The sequence below is a fragment of the Tyto alba genome, unplaced genomic scaffold, assembly GCF_018691265.1.
Source record: "Tyto alba isolate M040663 unplaced genomic scaffold, T.alba_DEE_v4.0 Super-Scaffold_2, whole genome shotgun sequence".
Taxonomy (NCBI): Eukaryota; Metazoa; Chordata; class Aves; order Strigiformes; family Tytonidae; genus Tyto; species Tyto alba.
In genome coordinates this window covers 29,631,385-29,650,118 of record NW_024881282.1, presented here as the reverse complement: position 1 = coordinate 29,650,118, position 18,734 = coordinate 29,631,385, and the positions used below count along the sequence as shown (strand labels likewise).

General features: G+C 40.3%; 1 protein-coding gene across 3 annotated transcripts in view; it reads right to left on the bottom strand.

Annotated features, from left to right (window-relative positions):
• Window positions 1-14,703, bottom strand: part of WASHC4 (WASH complex subunit 4) — a 41,525-nt gene extending 26,822 nt beyond the window's left edge. For all 3 annotated transcript variants that reach the window (XM_042792453.1, XM_042792455.1, XM_042792454.1), the window contains exons 1-10: window positions 14,574-14,703; window positions 10,461-10,600; window positions 9,312-9,365; window positions 9,119-9,184; window positions 8,911-8,956; window positions 6,346-6,413; window positions 3,506-3,588; window positions 2,413-2,455; window positions 1,805-1,908; window positions 1,052-1,172 (exon numbers count right to left, since the gene is read on the bottom strand). In XM_042792453.1, the coding sequence (XP_042648387.1) occupies window positions 1,052-1,172; window positions 1,805-1,908; window positions 2,413-2,455; window positions 3,506-3,588; window positions 6,346-6,413; window positions 8,911-8,956; window positions 9,119-9,184; window positions 9,312-9,365; window positions 10,461-10,600; window positions 14,574-14,634 (786 nt within the window). In that variant the 5' untranslated portion in view covers window positions 14,635-14,703. The remainder of the gene's footprint in view (window positions 1-1,051; window positions 1,173-1,804; window positions 1,909-2,412; window positions 2,456-3,505; window positions 3,589-6,345; window positions 6,414-8,910; window positions 8,957-9,118; window positions 9,185-9,311; window positions 9,366-10,460; window positions 10,601-14,573) is intronic.
• Between the last annotated feature and the right edge of the window lie 4,031 nt (window positions 14,704-18,734).

Here is an 18,734-nt window from a genome sequence, read left to right as displayed (position 1 = left end):
TAGACACATACTTCAGATTTTCTATAGGTATTAGGAAAGTCTTTAATGGAATTGTATTTAAAAATATTTTTCATGTATTTTTATTAGGAAAGGGCATTTGTAGCACAGGAGGGGAAACTTTCTGAATGAATACCAGACAAATCCTACTGATGTCTCAAACATACAATGAAGTCTTTGTACTAATGCAACACTAGACAAATAAAAGATGAAAAATGGAGAGTTGGTAGCTATGTCCTTTGAAAGAATAAGCCAAAATGCGCTTACTTATTCATCTACAATTTCCCTTTTATAGATTTTCACAGAGCAAAACCTTCTTCCCTATGCCACTTAGGATGTATCAGTAAGAACTGTTCAATTGACTTTGCTGTGTCCAGGTTTAGCAAGGCTATCCTCTGCCCACTATGCCACAACATCTGATTTCAGTGTCTCAAATACTCACTTTGCTAAAAAAAAAGAATGGCTTCTTGTCTGAAGACATTTAAGTTAACTGTATTGAAAAAGTAATAAACCTTTCCATCCACCTGTACACTTGAATGTTTCAGGGGTGTACACCACTGAAGTGGTACCTACTGACAGTCCCCTGTCCCATATGTTAGGGATGAGACAAAATATATAACAAGAGGTCACACTTAACATCTTTAGAAGATTATTGAGGAGACTTCAACTTGGAGCTGAAATAAAGTGGACCTATACTATGTAAGGCTGCCCACTATTAAAATTTCTGGTGAAAAACAGACTCTGATACCACACAGTCCAAATGCCAAGTTGTTTGCATTTCTTTAATTCTGCAAAACAGTAAGCATTAACTGCTACCATTCAAAGCCTGGCACAGTTCTAGCACATGAGAACAAGAAGGAACAATCCTACAATAGAGCCTCCTCTTTTTTTTTTTTTTTTTAATTCCCCATGCACAGATGCAAGAGCCAAATTCACACATCACTGTATCCATGGACAAAACAAAATAAAACCCAAACAAACCATCCATTCTAAAAAGGGTGTCACTTTAATGTAATACTTTCCCTATCATACTGGGAAACATTAATTTCATTACCTGAAATATCATTCCATCAAGTAGCTGGCATTCCAGTTTTAACAGAAGCTTTTCAAATGGCTTCAGTTTATCTTCTTCAATCCCAAACTTAGAAGGGTTGTGATGGACAGATTTTAGCAGCCTGTAAGGAAGAGGTGTGGAACACATACATACATACGACACAATTAAAACATGCTAGCAGTTTGATCATATCCTGTCCTATTTTAATAATAGATTTGAATTGCTCACATATGTGCCCACCAGCAACTCTGAAAATAAAAAAAACAAAACCCACAAGGTCCATATAAGCCATGCACATTTGAATAACTCCCATTTATTTAGGTTTTCAATAAAACAGTTATTTTTCCACTAATTTAACTACCTTTGTAATTGTTGACTCTTTAGCTTTTACTTAAGATAGCATTCTTACTCATTCCCATCCCCATGATCAATACGGATGGGGATAGTCTTAGATCTGTCCTGTACAAAACTGGATTTCTTACTGAATACATTTTAAAGCCCACCACCAATTACTCTGTTTATCAAGATGCTTACCATGTATTGTAAATATCACAGTCAGCACTTTAAAAAACTTACTGGTGCTGTTAGCAGGACACAGTGGGAGCTTAGCCCTGCTCTTCATTGAGATTTCTGGAGAACACAGAGGGCTACCAAAATCCATGTTCCCACACTGACTTTCTTGGAACAAAGAAACATGCACATGCTTTTATCTTTCATGCTGTGGGAGTATTTTTCACACCTTCAGAGACACACCTCTTATACATGGTCCAGTGATCTTTCAAAGTGGCATGATTGTCAATTATTTCATCCAGAGTGATTAAGACTGTGAGCAACTCTCCCAGATGCTCATACATTGTCTGTTAAAAAAAAAGACTGTAGTTATTGAAAACTTTATTGCAGTCATGCATGGCATATAAAATTTTGGTTCCTTTCAATATATTAACAGCCAACAAGACATCAGCTAGATAGTTAAATTAGAGATTTCTTGGTTTGGTAGCTTAAAGATTTAGTATTTCTTGTAGTGACACAAGGAACATCAGTTTGCATGCAGGCACCTCTAAGTTCAGTGGTCTATCCCAACATTGAAGGTAGAATGTTTAAAATACTCTACATGCAGAAGCAGATGTTGCACACAGTAAGGGAGTATGCAAACACTTTTCAGTTAAGAAAGCCAGAATACAAGAGACAGAGATACCAGCCCTTTCCACATATAGGCCAGAAAAAGCCAATTAACAAAATAAAACCTTTAAAGGAGATTCCAGATTGAAAGTTGTACTTGAAACTCACTTTCTTGCAGCTTTTCTCAGGATAAGACATACATATATATATATATAAGCAAAAGGGTTCCAAATCATTCCCACCTGAAAATGAACTCCTGATGTCTCTATAATTTTAGGTGCATTCCTGTAAATAAAATAAAAATTTTAATGCCTTTTTAACCCTCAGAACAGAGCATATTTATCAATTCCGTATCATTGTGTGTTCTTTGTTTCTTGGGGTACATTTTTCTTCATTAACGTAGTAACTTCAGAAAACAAAAGAACCTCAAAATCTGATTATAAGTATATATGCTATGTGAAATCTGTGTGCTATGATCAAATTTAATACTGCATTTTTAAATGTACAGCATATGACCGGTTCAAACCACTGATTGCATTCAGTGCACATGCGCATTGGCAATTCTCAGTTCAGTTATGCTAACACTAAGTAGTCTTCATACATACAGCTTTGTGGCCCAAAAGTACAAAAACCACTTCACATAATTTAATCAACCCACACTCAAACTACATATCCAGCACCATACAGAGAGCCTACCCTGAGCTGTAGTGGAAGACAAAAATGAAATCAACGAATAAAACAGAAGAATGAGGCTATCCTATCAGGGGTGGGGGAGGAGGAAGGAATCACAAGCCCTGCAGTTACATTTAGAGCTAAACCCAACAATTCTATTCAGAGCTAAACTCAGTTTTCAGAGGAGCTAAACCAAACAGCCCTTACTAAGCTCAACTTCAGGTATTAAAGCCATGGTTGTTTTGTGAGGAATAAATACCAAGATTTGCATATTTAAAACAGGCTGTGGAAGTCATCTGATTTTTAATCCTCTGAAGCTACTGGTATCCACTCTATCAGTCGACAGAATGAATCCATCTCTCAAGCAAAGCAAGGATGAAAGAGCAACAATATCTCTTAATCATAAAGACTAAGTGCCTCTGAAGCATCAATTCTATCAAAAAAATAAAATTTTTGCATCTCATTATATAAAAGCACTGCCCTTTCTGAAAATAAACCAAAACTACATCTGTAAGGGCTTATGAAGCCCAACCTTGCACAGCAAAGCACTCTCCATATCTCTAGACAATATTCCAAACATGACCATGTCTTAGAAAGAACATTCATATTTTATACATTTGTTTAACTATGTAAAAACAATACAGCTTTTTAGGGAATAATTACTTGTTGTTGGTATAGAGAACAGCCAACTGATGCACTACATTTACCACCACTTCGTAACATCGGGTAACAAAGCAGGACAGCTCCTGAAATACAAGAAAATGAAATGCATATGTAAACACAGACCCTCCTCATACACAAGTTGTCCTTACATCCAAAACACTGAACATAAACCATTGAACTTACAGCACAAGCCCCAGTTGCATCCCTAATCCAGGAGACAGACCTACAGGAGGATGGAAAACATCCTACTGACAGCTCTGAAAAAGGATCTGAGACTAAGCTCACAGACATAAGCTTCCAGTACAATTTAAACTATTTATACTATTGGCTCAATTTATCAAAGACAGTAAGAAGTGAATAAACCGTTCCCAAGTACTTTCAGAGAGAATATCCCTGATAGCAAAGGCTGTGCCTTTTCCCACTAGATTCAAGAGTCACATTCTAGGAGGTGATGATAGCCAAATTCAAATTAGAAGTTAACACAGAAGCCTGTACCTACCATAAGAGTGACAAGCCACAGAATACCACTTTCAAAAAAAAAAAAAAAAAGACAATGTCCTTGAGAGGCATGCTTGACTAAAGAAGAACTTCAGCTCAGTTACTTAGTACAAAATGAGTAACAACAGATCAACTCTGACCACATAAAGGATTATCTTTATTTCTATAAAAAAGTTTAACAAGGCACTCCTTAAGCAACAGGATAAATGAATCTGAGTTTCCCTTAACTACAATAATATTTGCTCATTAATGCACCCTATAATCCCATCAGGAAAAGTCAACATGTGATGAGCTTAGCCAGTCAGCATACAGATGGCTTCATAGCAGACAGCCCACACTGGCTAACCAGCCAGCCTGCCATTTCTGCCAGAAGACTGGCTAACAGCTGAATTCTGTCTTCCTCTCCATCAAAAATAGATCTTATTTGGGCTTCTGCCTTCTATTAGTCACCAGTTTACACAAAACATAAAAGTATCATTACTTCTTATACTTTTATTGCTCTAACAACTGCGGCTGAAACAAGCCAACAGATCCCAGAGAAATAGATTAATAGACAATTGAGATCATGTTTCCTGGGGAAGGGGCACCAGCTGCCATTTTAAAACTTCCAGAAAATAGTCCAGTTTAACAGCACATGCATATTAGCAGCATAATACAGACAAGATTATAATTTTATCAGAGTTCTTCAAATATACTGTGGTCTGCAGGATCAGGAGTACCTAACTAGTATTTCAAAGCATTATTTTGATAATTTAAAAAAAAAAAAAAAAAAAAAGTGTTTTGACATAGCAAATTTGAGGCTATTACATCTAGTTTCAAGAAATCCTGAGCTCAGAAGAGACAGTAAACCAATACGTGGACATTAGCTCTATGAAAGCAACATTTCACCTCTTTTGTCATCTTCATGCACATTATCACACCACCTTTGGGGATACACTTACAATATTGACCAAAACAGCATTTCCCAGTCTATGGATATAGACTACTACTGAGTGGATTTAGAGGAACAACAGTTGAAAAGAAACAAACTCAACAAGGAAAATGTTTTCCTCATAGCTTCACCCAAAGCAATACACATCTCTCAGCACAGTAACCGTCCCTTTGGGGCAACATCCTGCATCTCTCTTTTTTCCAGAGTTGCTCAACAATCAGCAAGCCACCGTAGCATACATACAAAATGGGCTCATAAACAATACTACTCTATTTGTGTAGTGTTTACCCTATAAATATACACATCAGCATATACCCCATAAACAAACTTGTTCTACAGAATGGGTTTGCAATGCACCCTGGCAGGAAAAAAAAAGTCTAGAAAGACAGAAGTGTCCAGTAGCCCCATTTCAGAACCACTAAAACAGCTCAAACATCTGCTCCAAAAGAAACAGAGGATGAAGGATAAAACTCACAAAAGCTGACTGGACAAAAAGCTGGAAAAATGGGAGGAAAGAAGCCCCAAGTTATCCTAATAACTAACTGACCTTGGGCATGGTAGAAGAGGTTGAGAAACAACTTCCTATGGTGTTCAACATGTTACAACTCAGTAGATGACTACAGCCATACTACTATAAAGCAACAACAGGAATTTTAACCTTTTTTAAACTAGAATTTGTTTGAACATTCTGGAAGGTTCTGGAACTTCTGGAAGTATTTCATTATAAGTAATATTGCATAAAAATATAAGAGTTTTTGGGAACAGGACAATCACTTATGCTATACTAGAGACAAAAAAAAAAATCCACAGTAGACTGAAACCCAAGAGCACAGGAAATCCTTAGAAGAAACACAGATCCTGTTTTCATGCAAAGGACCCTGATAACAACCAAACTGTATAAGAAATTAGTGTTCTTCCCTGAAAGACTGAGTCAGGCACAAGCAATGTCCTCTAGGTACATGTTTTAATATTGCTTTATTTTATCAGCTAGAAAAAGATGTATAAACAATTAATCCATTCCCAATGTTAAATGAAAACTGAAACCCGCTAATCAAAACCATAAGAATAGGTATCTTTAACTTTACCATCAAATGAAACAATATCAATTTACCTTCTCTTACTGAAATGTTCCTAAGTAAATTCTAATTTATTTGCACAATGTCTACACAAACTGTAATTTATTCTCTCATTAGAATTCCAGAGTTTCAGACAAGTATAAAAAAATGCAAATCAATGTGTGATACATCAGCTGGTTGTAACAGGTCTGCAGACAAAACATAGTAACATATCAAATGACTGCAATGCCTTTCAGCAAGATGCAAGCAGGATACTGTGAACTGTTAAATCCGCTCTGCAAGTAAAATTAAGATTATAATTGCTGTCAAAACCAAAAAATTAAAACATACTTTACCTGCAAGAAAGAAACAAATCTTCCCATCTGTATTTGGCAATCTCCCTCCACCATGCTGGAATCTGTGGCTTAAGAAGATAAACATTTGTCACCACTTTTAAAAGCCTGTTAAATTAATATTGAAGCTTGCCCTCCAGGACATTTGCTTGCCATACAAGTAGGGAGCACTATTATAAGCATACTGATGGAGCCTTAAAAACTTTTAATTTTGCTTTCCTACACTGGACTTATTTTTCAAGTTTCTTTCTCATTAAAAGATACATTGTAAGTTAGACACAAAGCAGGAAAAAAAAAAAAAAAAAAGCCTGCATCACCTGAAAAAAAAGAAAGAATACGAAACATAATTCTTTAAAGGCATATATATCATGTAACTTCATCTAAAATTTCCAATTTAAAAAAGTTTGTATGAAGGCACTAGGTATTTGTATTGCAATAAACAACCACTGGTAGCATGTTCCTTCAGTAAATAATTACATCATTAATCAGAAGAAAAAGCTGTGTAGTATAAAATTTCCGCAAGGAACTGATTTTCTTTTCCTAGGTATCACCCTGTACAAATGAACTGGTTCATCACCACAGCTTCAAAGCATTATTTGTGTGACAAAGTACCCTCACAGGATACTATGTGATACAATAATTACATCACCAATGCCAAGTTGTTTCACTCAGCTGGAACAGTTGCAATACCTCCTGACAAAATACAGTCTTTTTAGTGTGATGACAGATTAATGCTCCAAACTTGAGATTTTTCTACTGGGCCACTCTGACCGAAATGGCTTAGAGTTGCAAGTTTACCTGCATAAAATTTGCAGGCCTTATTCCTTCATAAAATCTGTTCCTTTAGAGCAGTCACCAGAGACTGAAGGAGTCTCTATACTTTTGTAAGATGGAGCTCTAGGACAAGACTCTAAATATTGCACTCTTCTCCTTTACACATTTTATGTAACCTCTACCCTGTTGAGTGTATGTCCAAAAAAACCCATCCAACTAACTAAAGTTCCTAGACCAGTCCTAGCCATTCTAAGGACAAGATTTAAAATAAAATGAAAAAAAAAAAAAAAAAAAAAAAAAAATGTTTCTTACACAGAAGGAAAAGGCCAGCACAGTATTTGTTTAAATTTCAACCATCCTTGAGCAAGTAACTGTGCCAGCTGTTCTAAGTAAGCAAGCTTGCTGTTACCAAAGTAGATGATACAAAGGGGGATATGGAAGTGGAGAACATAATTTCTGCATCCCTACCTAACCCACAGAAGGCTGACCTCTCACTTCCTGCCATTCTCAAGCATTCCCTGCAGAACACCGATCGAGAACAAACTGCTGCTGAAATATGTTGATCTGCAACAGCCCGACTTCTTTTGTGCTAGAGACACAGAGAAGTTTTCAGGGATCCCCTAGTATTATTCTGGCAGCATATCGCTTTCTTTTAAGATATTAAAAACCATATATGATAAGAGAGAATCTGTTAAGAAAAAAAATCATAAAAAAAACAACACAAACAAACAAAAAAACCCGAACCAAACAAAACAATGAAACCCACATTTTTTCACATTCCTTAACTGAACCACAACAGTCACCTAATCTAGCACTTAAAAGAATGATAAACAGTCCCCAGCTCAAAGATTTCACACTGCCCAATACTTCTGCCACAGTCAAGGCTATTAAACTTTTTAAAAGCCCTTTTGTAAGACTACTATAAAAAGGCCTTCCCCTTCTCTCAAATTTCTGAAATAGAAAACAAAGGTAGGTTACATGTCTCTAAATCAACTCATTAAAATACTCAGTCCTCAGGACCAAGATCTGTGCTTATTCCCAGACTAGCATCCTTTAAGGTGGAATATTAAGACCAATCCTTCAGAGGCATTACCAGTTTAACTCCAAGACAAAAAGCAGCTTTCACCTAAAGCAAGGTCTCATGATTTGTCAGCTGAATTGACTTACAAACATTTAAGTCCCTGTATTATGCCATGGCCTAAACAACAGCACAAGTACTACTACCCGCAGGTGACTAACACACTGCAACTTCTCCTGGAACAGCTGATTGCAGAAGTAAAGTAACTTGGACCAAGTCCTGCCTAATTTTCAATGGTTTTATTGTTTTACTACAATCAAATTACAGATTTATTGTTTTACTACAACCAATGTAAAATCTAGTCCCAATAGGAAAAAAAGTTGGTTTAGGATGTATATACATGTGAAAAATATCTTTTCAATGCCATACTTTAAAAAATAGCACCTACAGCATATAAACTGTACATTTAATACAGCCCATACTCCCTACTTCCCATGTAAATAAGGCTGCAACTAGACTTCATGTTAACGTAACAACACTTACTGCAGGAAGCAGGGCTTTACAGATAAATCTTGTTATCTTGAGCTAACTCAGGACAGTTACAAGACACTAACATATATCCCCATAACCTCAAAATCCGTTATTTGGTATTCATTGGGCAAAGACACAGAGAAAGCATGTATCCATATTATAAAATTATACATATTGTAGCATTTAATATAACCTGAAGCAATGACATAAAACTACAAACTTTTACAGTAAAGGGAGCTACTTACCTCCTTCTCCATAAAACAAGAGGCCATTATAAAATTTAGTTTCTGCCTAACAACAAAAGCAAAAATTTGTTTTTTAATAAATAGGATATATGTAATCACGCTACAAAAATTTAGACATATCTTGTTTCTTTACTGCTAAAGAATAAATCTATATATCAGCTTGCCAATCTGCAAGCATTTTCATATAAAGTAAGACAGCTGAATTTACCTCATATTTTAACTTCTTGATTTCACAGCAAAGAGCAGCATACACAGTTATTACTTTGTTTAGAACCTAGACTCAAACAGAGGGAAAAAAAAACACACGGATTACAAATAGATTCACATTTAGAGAGTTTCATTTTAACCAAAGTAACTCTTTTTTTTTTTTTTTTTTCTCCTTTTACGCAAGAAGTGCTTACCTTGTTTTCTGTCTTTATGAGCTCAAGTAGGGAAGATTGTTCATATGGCAAAAGCTAAAATTAAAACAAAAATAATTTTTTAAAAAAAAGCAAAACAAAGCAAAACAAACAAACAAAAAAACCCAACCAAATTAACAACTTCAGAAAATATTGGTAACAAATACATTTACCCAACTAGGTATTTCCCGCCCACCCTCAGTTTAATCTCAAATAGGGTCAGAAATAGGAGAGCAATAATTGCACATTACTTGTAACCTATGCTGCAGGAAACCTTTGCTCTTCACATTTACATGGAAATACCTTTCCTTCCACTCTAGGCAGCAAGGCAAATAACTAGGTATACTATATAGCATTTACAACAATTTACTTATAAAACTTGGAAAGCAAAAGCACAGTCATTATGGAGTATGTAGAAAAAAATACAGCTCAGGAAACCTAAAACTTGAATTAAGAATCCCAAATGCAGGAAACAGCATGCATAATGTATATCTGTACACAGGCACTAACATTTTGTACTTAAGTCAGACATGACATTGACTAGTTCATATACAACCAGCACTGTGGTGGCCCTACAGATAATTTAGTCGAATTATTCAGACAGATGATTGCTTGAGAGTGCATCTTCAGCACAGACAAGTTCCATATGGCAACTAAAGTGCTTTTAAATGATGCCTGCAAATTCAGTGAAGAGAAAAAAACCTGTTCCACAGAGGATAGAGAACTTATAAGCAAGGAAATAGCCACCTCAGGAGGACAGAAAATACCGTCCTGAGGCCATTAAGTCAAAACACAACTATAAATATACACAGTTCGCTCTGCAGTTATACAACTATTAGTGATCTCTTCTGGAACCCCAGTCTCCCAGATTAACTCACAGTTTGCTGGAATTAGCCTGCCCAACACATGAAGAACTAGTATTTCATTTAACTTCCCCTAGTATCCAAAAGACTGGAAACGAGTAATATGAAACATCTTCTGAGATACAACAATTTATTAATTACTTGATAATTAAAATAGCATTGAATAGGTTTCTCAAACTCAAAAGTCAAAATTTTAAGAGCACAAATGCAAGCTTTTACTTCTCATGTTTTGAAGAGAAGGAGGAACCAGGAAAATAACAGTTGCAATGCGTATTAAATATATGAAGACCTTTAATGCAATGGGATCAAGACTGAAGTCCCAAACATCTCCAATGGAGTCATCCAAAGCATCTTCAGTTCTCTTCAGCTGAGATGTATATTCCTCAAGAAATTTTCCGTAATTCTTCAACTGTACTTCGGCATGAATTTCTGAGAATTGATAACATTTTTACAGTTTTATAGACTGTTCAGTAAACTGCAATATCAAAAATTCTATTAAATATTGAATCTGTTGCTATTTAGCTTTACAACTGCATTCCTCATTTTGCTGCAGTGTTTTTCCTTAATACAACTGCATCTGTAAGATAAAGTTCTTATTTGTTTAAAAACAACCCTACAACTCAGCGTCAGTTTAAAAGAAACCCAGATACTACTTGAAGAACATCAGACATCTAAGCAGTTTGCATAGAATTATTTTTTAAGTTCACATATATTTTCAAACTAAGATCTTTACAAAGGTAACAATCACATCAAGATGCTGAGCAAAGAAATGACTAGAAATCATAGCACAGCAGGTGATTGTACCCATCAGCTGAACCAGTATATATGCAATAATATTAGAACTTTGAGGTGATGGGACTAATCTTTTCGGCCCAAGTTGTATTAGCAGCAATCCTCCTCCCACTCGCTCCCTGACACCCCTCAGTATGTTATTTAGGCATTACACAGGTAGTTTATGGCTTTTAATCATTCCCCCTACTTGCAAATTCACCATCTTCAAGCAGAACTTTTTTTCTGCTTAGCACCTGGACATTAAAATGCACAGCTGTCCTGTTACTGTTAGGGGCAAGTAGGTTCAAAAGGTAACATTCAGCTGCTCAAACACCAAGCAGAGTGGTTTTAATTAGCAAAGTAAACCTAAGGACAATTGGTTCACAAAAGTTTAATTCACTCTATCCTGATCTTTTTTCTTTCCACATTAATACACTTCTGCCTTCTCCCCCCCTCAAATTATATACAATTATTTAGTTGCATAATCTGAACTACAGAGTGAATGATTCCAGCTCAAGGCTTCTATGCTCAGTAAGGAAGTACAATCCTTTTTCATGTGAAGATTAAAGTGTCTTCCCCATAATTAGATAGCAAATCTAATAGTTTGTGATCTTCTGCTACTTGTTGAAAATAGGACTATCTAAAGTCAGAGAACGCAAGGCAGTTGAACAACTGAACTTTTCCTATACAATAATTCAACTCTCATGTAGCCTTATGCGTGCCCTTTTCACATTTCAGCAGTAGGCTGCTCTAGAAAGTTAAAAAAACCCATTCTTCTATTCTGCATGTTTCTGCATCTTCTGCATATTCAGCATCTCTTACTCATCCATGTTGCCAATAACTGAGCCAAATGGTAGTTGATGGTTACTCCAGTGGGATAGAACTGTTGAATCATTTAGACTTAGACCTTTTTTTTGAAGAAAGAAAGAAAGAAAGAATTTGACTGAGACACTGCACCAGACATAAGGTGAAGAATGAATAAAGACAAATTAATCAGGAAGAGATAAGAAGGACGATGCACAGGAAGGTTGAGACTGAGAATGAGAAATGACTGCAGCAAAGACCTTAACTAGTTCTAAGCTACAACTCTGAAGCCAGCAGCAATGCCAACCGTAAGGGCACATGGACTGCAAAGCCTATCCATAAAACATGGTAAATTCTCCCACACTAAGTTCTGTATCAGCGCCACTGGGTTCTACCCGTACCTGCAGCCCAGACAGTGCACAGGCACTCTCAAAATAAGGAAACAGAATTTCATGTAAATGGTTAATAAGCAATTGAACAAAAAGCTCTCTGTCAGCAGTATGCATTCCAAAGACGGACGTGCAGCTCTGGAGTTGTATCATCATATTATTCTATTTCATCAAATCCATCTCAACTTTCAGGTTCCTTCCAGTGTATCTTTTGGAAGCTCTGTTGCAGAAAAACAGTAAAACACTGATGGATGCAGAGCCCTGCAAAACAAGAGTTTACCTATACACCATGCCAGCTTTTTTACTTCTTTACTGATAGAAAGTTTGGAGTATGGAGATATTATTACAGAGGTATGCTGTGGTATTTCCCAATCCCATCTCCTCCCTTCACATAAAAGGCAAACTAAGAGCAGAACAACTGACTGAGATATTGGAGCTTTATAGGAAGAACAGAAAAAGCTTTCAAGTCATACAAGAGTAGGGAATTGGCACTTCGGTTCAAATCAATTCACCACAAAACAGGTAGCATTTCTCAAACAAAAATCTCACACCACCTCTCTGCCAGAGACCCACAGTCACCTTTTCAGCAGCCAAATGATGGATTTTAGCCATGCTATACCTCAACATAACATATTAACTATTTCCAAATACTTAACTATTGATAGCCATATCAATATGCCACCTTGTACTGGTCATATATAAGATGAGACAGGTGTGAACAATTTCACACTATTTTAGAGAGACAAGACAGTGAAAGCTATTAGCTAGCCAGAGACAGGCAGGGTTGAACTGATGAAAAATTACTTGGAGATGTGCAAAGATTTTTAAGATGCAGGAAAATTTTCCTAAATAAACTGGCTTATATGGAGAAAGAAAAAGAAATCACAGAAAGCAGACATTTTCTTTTTCTTCAGAGCAGCACATATACTTCATAAGGTATAATCAGTTTACAATAAAGTTTGATTTAGTTTCTCCTCAGGTGATAAAATGAAAGCATCACAACTGGAACAATGCAAGAGAACTACTCAGCAGTACAGATGCCCCAACTTTTTCCATAAAATCTGCAATATCAGTGTGCAATGGCCTTATTGCCACAGCAGGACTGGCAAGTGCTGTGTCCATAAATATTTAGGACAGAAATGCAATAAACTAGTCTTACTTAGTGTCTTAAGCGTCTCCACTGAGAACATCACAATTGTTAAGGGTTAGTGATATAGGTATAAAGTGAAAGTAAATAACAATAACAAAAAATGTTTTTCAAGTCACAGGATTTTTCTCTGGCTTTTCTGTAGGAGAACATTGTGTGTTGTTCTCAATGGAAGATCAGCCTGTTTGTTCACCGTCAAGATGGTGGTAATCAAGTATATTATATCATGTAATGTTCTTGTAGCTACACTTAATGACATGGTCAAACTAGTGGAAATATGGCATTTTGGGTAAAAGCTACATTTTCCATTCTGCAGCAATAGAACGGGTAAAAACCTCAGCTCAGGACAGCTTCAGTTTCCACTGAAATCCAGATTAAATATGACATAAATGGTATTGTCCCCGTGGATAACGTTATATGTGAAACAGTTGGTCCATGAGTGACATATTTTCACAGCAACACCTGGTGTAATTAATTTGGCACAGTCCAATTTACAGTGTGCATTATAGTGTGACAACCATGTATGTTCCCTGTTTAGAAAGTAGGTCACCTCCACAGGCTGAGAAAAACGTGGATTTTGATGGTCACACAAACCCGCTGTCAGACTTAAGCATCACAAGGTCTTACTTAATTGGTTTTTAAAGACGGAACTGCAAGTTACCACCCAACTCCATGCCAGAAAACCTTTATCAACAGAAGCTGCATACAACCAACTCATTTCGATACGACTTCTCGGGCTAACCGAGGAAGCAGCCGCAAAAATTTCTGAGCTACGAGAAAGGATCGGGCAGCAAGTAAACACCATCCTCACGACATGCATCTGCTCCTCCTGCCCAGTTCGTGCAAGACAAGAAAGTCACGCAAGCCAGCCTGCCGTCCCCCTGCCGCGCCGGGGGCACTGGAGACGGACTCCCGCGGAGGGGGTAAAGGATGAAGGGTTGGCAAAGCCACCCTCCCACCCCAAACAGCCTCCGACAAGGGAGAGGGTGGCGGGAGGCACAAAGGCCACCGCGACAGGCGACCCCCGCGGGCCCGGGAGGCGGGGGAGCCCTCGGCTGGCGGCGGGGGGGAAGGGGCGCGGCGAGCGGGGCAGGCTCCGTGAGGGAAGCTGGGGAGGGCGACCTCGCTCGGCTCTCACAGCCGCTTCCTCCTCCCCGCTCCCTGCCCTCCCCAGAGGGGTCGCGGCGCCATGAGGGGCCGAGGGAGCTCCAGGGTCTCCTCAGCCCGCGCCCCAACCCCCCCGCCCCGGCGTTCCCGCCGCAGCCCCGCCGGCCCCTCCCGCCCCGCTCACTCTGCGAGCCATCGTCGAGGCGGTCGAACTCCCAGTCCGGGGACAGGGTCTCCAGCGCCATCGCCGCCACCCGCGCCCGGCAGCGGCCGGTCCGCCCCCCCCCCCCCCCCGCCTTTTTTTTCCTCCTCCTCCTCCTCCTCCCCTGACTCAGGCGCACGAGACTTCCTGCCCCGCTCTCGCGCTGTGCTCTGGGAAATGGAGGCGGAAGGGGAGGGGGGGGAGCTTGGACTCCGGCGGGAGGAGGAGGAGGAGGAGGAGGAGGAGGAGGAGGAGGAGGAGGCGGGGCGGGGCGGGCGGTGTCCCCGCGTGTCCCCGCGCGGTGTCCCCGCGCGGTGTCCCCGCGCGGACGGCCGTGGCACGCCCCCGCGCGGTTCCCGGCCGCGGGCTCCCTCAGGCCGCGGCGGGCCGGTTCTCGGGGGTCGGTGCCGCCGAGGGCACCGGAGGTCGGGGGCGCGGGGTCTGTGAGGCGGGCACCGCGCTCCGGCCCCGTGGTGAGGGAGCGGATCGGTGAGGCAGGGCCCGTCTCCGGGGTGCGGGGGCTTCGGGAGCTTTTCTGCTTTGCCCCTGGTGTGCTGGGCCCCAAGCCGAGGCCCTCGCACCGATCGCACGGCCCCTGTCACGTCGCTGAGAAGAGGGAAAAACTCTGACGGGTATGGGCGACAGAGTGTGACACCCCCCCCTCCCAGCACTTCCCCTTTCTAATGTTGGAGGACGGGAGTGGTGAGAAGAACTATCCCAGCTCTGGGGGAGCTCAGGGGCAGCTGCAGGACGTGAGCTCTGCAAAAGTGTCATCTAAACATCTTACTGTCATTTGTTGCCACATAAAGTCATGAGGTACTTAACCTGCATGCGGTCAGTCACTGTTGTTTTTTGTTTGTTTGTTTGTTTTTCTAGAGTCCTAGTGGGTGTAGTATCAGAGAATAAAAATAGATGTACCTTTGGATAGCAAGAAAAGTAGCCATCCAAGACCATTAACAATGACCATAGTCATTACATTACCTCAGCAAAATCTGTAGCATCAACAGAAAAGGAAACGGCTTCAAAGGCAGTGTCGCCAGGAGCATCAGCAATTTCAGAGGAGAAAAAGCAACAAAAATAGCAACTCTGATGAGAGATGTATCAGCAAGTGCAGGATCAGCCATAAAAGCTGACTCTCTAATGCAGTAGGTCTGAAAATAGCACCTACTATGGTTGTTTTCTGAATAAAAGGAATCCATCGATTTTAAAAGTTTCTAGGGAAGAAAGATCTGGTTGGCAAGTTTATTGTTGATGAGGTTTTACTTATTTAAAGTGCATGCTAAGAGACCAACCCGGGTCTGGGAAAGAAGAGATCAAATTTAGTTTCATGTGAAACAGCATAAACAATGTTTGGCAGAACATTTCTTTAAAGGATATAACTCCGCTTTGGTAAATATTGTTAAATAATCATAATTTAAATATGTGTCCTCCACTCATTGGCTTCTGTTACTTAAACTTAAGGTGTTCATATTGGGGTTTTTAGTCCCTAGAAGTTTAATTGTGCAGGACACTGACAGCTGGCAGTAAGCACAAGTGTCTCTAATGATATTATAAGTATCACACAAAATGAAACCACAATTTATGATAGGCTTTAAGGATTGCATTCTGTCTACAGGCATGCAGATGCAGCTTTCATTGAACTCAGTAGACCTGAGTTTATTAATTTATTCAAAGCCAAGGTATGTCTTCCAATTTTGAAAAACAACAAAAAAACAATATAGCACTTTTATCTACAGACCTTCTATGCTTTCTCTGAAACAAATACTGTTTCTTTCAGTTATGGAAGACTGTGCATAAACAGAGGCTTTTAGACTGCTTAAAAAGTAGTCACCAGGCTTTTTGTTATCTCTGTCAGGAAAATGTGTCATAGAATCATAGAATACCAGGTTGGAAGGGACATCAAGGATCATCTGCACCTTTCTTGGCAAAGGCATCGTCTAGACAAGACAGCCCAGCACCCTGTCCAGCTGAGTCTTAAAAGTGTCCAATGTTGGGGAATCCACCACTTCCCTGGGGAGATTATTCCAGTGTCTGACTGTTCTCATGAGAGATTTTCCTCTTGTGTCCAGTCAGAACCTCCCCAGGATTAACTTGTACCCATTACCCCTCATCTTTTCCATGTGACTCCTTGTAAAAAGGGAGTCGCCGTCTTCTTTGTAGCCACCCTTTAAATACAGGAACACAGTAATAAGGTCTCCCCTAAGCCTTCTCTTCTCGAGGCTGAACAAAACCAATTCTCTCAGCTGTTCCTCACATGGCAGCTTCCCAATCCTTTGATCATCTTTGTGGCCCTCGTCTGGACCCTCTCCATCCTGCCCACAGCTTTTTTGCATAGCTGAACAGCAACTGAACACAATATTCCAGGCATGGCTGACAAACACTGAGTAGGGTGGGGTAATGACTTCTTTATCTGATGGTGATGCCCTTGTTGATGCAGCCCAGCAGCCTGTTGGCTTTCCTTGCCACAGCAGCAGCAGCTCACTGCTCACTCATGTTGAGCTAGTGTACACCAGGACCCCCCGGTGCCTTTCCACAGAGCTGCTCCCTAGCCAAGTAGATCCCAGACAGTGCTGCACTCCTGGGGTATGTTTTCCCAGGTGCAAGACTGTACACTTGTCCTTGTTGAACTTCATAAGGCTCTTGTTGGCCCATTCACCCAGCCTATCCAGGTCATTCTGCAGGGTGGCTGTCCCTTCCCCACTCAGTTTGGTATTGTCAGCAAAGTTCATTGGGGTACACTCGATCCCCTTGTCCAGATCACTTAGGAAGATGTTAAGCAGCATTAGGCTCAATATTGATCCCTGGGGGACCCCACTTGTGACAGGTTGCCAGTCTGAAAAAGGGGTACTTACCAGCACCCTCTGGGTGTGGCCTCTCGGACACATCCCTCCCCCCCCCAGACCACTTGTCTAGATGTAACGCATAAGTTTAGGAGGAGGCTGTGGGGAACTGTATTGAAAGCCTTGGAGAAATCCAGGTAGACAATGTCCACTGCTCAGCCCACATCAACTGAGCAGCTTACTTTGTCATAGAAGGTGATCGGGTTTGTCAAGCACGATTTGGCCTTGGTGAATCCATGCTGGCTTTTCCCAATCACATGCTTCATTTGACTTGTGGTAGTCCCCAGGAGGATTTGTTCCATTACATTCCCAGGGATTGAAGTAAGAAGGATGGTCCTACAGTTTCCTGGATTCTCCTTTAAGCCCTTCTTGTAGATGGGGGTGACATTAGCCTTCTCCCAGTCTTCTGGAACATCCCCTGCTCTCCGCGACTTCTCAAAGATGATGGAGAGCGGCCTTGCAACAGCATCAGCCCGCTCTCTCAACACCTTCGGGTGGATAACATCAGGGCCCATCGATTTGCAGGGGTCAAGCTCCTGTAACAGTTCACATACCAACTCTTCCTTCACTGACACTGGGTCTGTGTTTGCATCCACCTGGATTTTTGTTCCCAAGGCCTGGGGCCCAAGAGTGCTGATAGAGACGGAGGTGAAGAAAGTGTTGAGAACCTCTGCGTTTTCAGGTTTGTTGGTGACTAATTCATCTCTCTTGTTTAACAGCAGGCCAATATTTTCCTTCTGTTTCTGCTTGTTGTTTACATACCTAAAGAACCCTTTCTTGTAGTTTCTGACATCTCTGGCCAATTTCAATTTGAGCTGAGATTTTGCTCTTCTGACTGCATCTCTGCACGCCCTGGCAATGCCCTTGTAATTCTCAATGGGAATTTCTCTGCTTTTCCATCTCTGGTACACTTCTCTTTTGGTTTTGAGCAGACTCAGAAGCTCACAGTTAAGCGAAGGGGGTCTCTTCCTCTGTCTACTTCCCTTACCTTTAAAGGGGATGAACTGGTTTTGTGCTTTCAGGAGAGCATTCTTGATAAAATCCCAGCACTCGCCAGGTCCTTTATCCTGCATGGAAACTTCCCACAGAATCCCTCCCCACTGAGCTCTGAGTGAGCTGGAGTTTGCTCTTCTAAAATCTAGAACCTTTGTCTTAGTACTAACCTTCAGTGTTCTTGAATTCGGCAGGATGGTGCAGGAGAGAAATTTGTAGAACTGGCAGTTGGTAGTACCTTCCCTTCCCCACATCTGAACTGAGTTTGTAACAAGTGAAATGCTGTAGGGTTGGTTATTGCAAAGTTGTG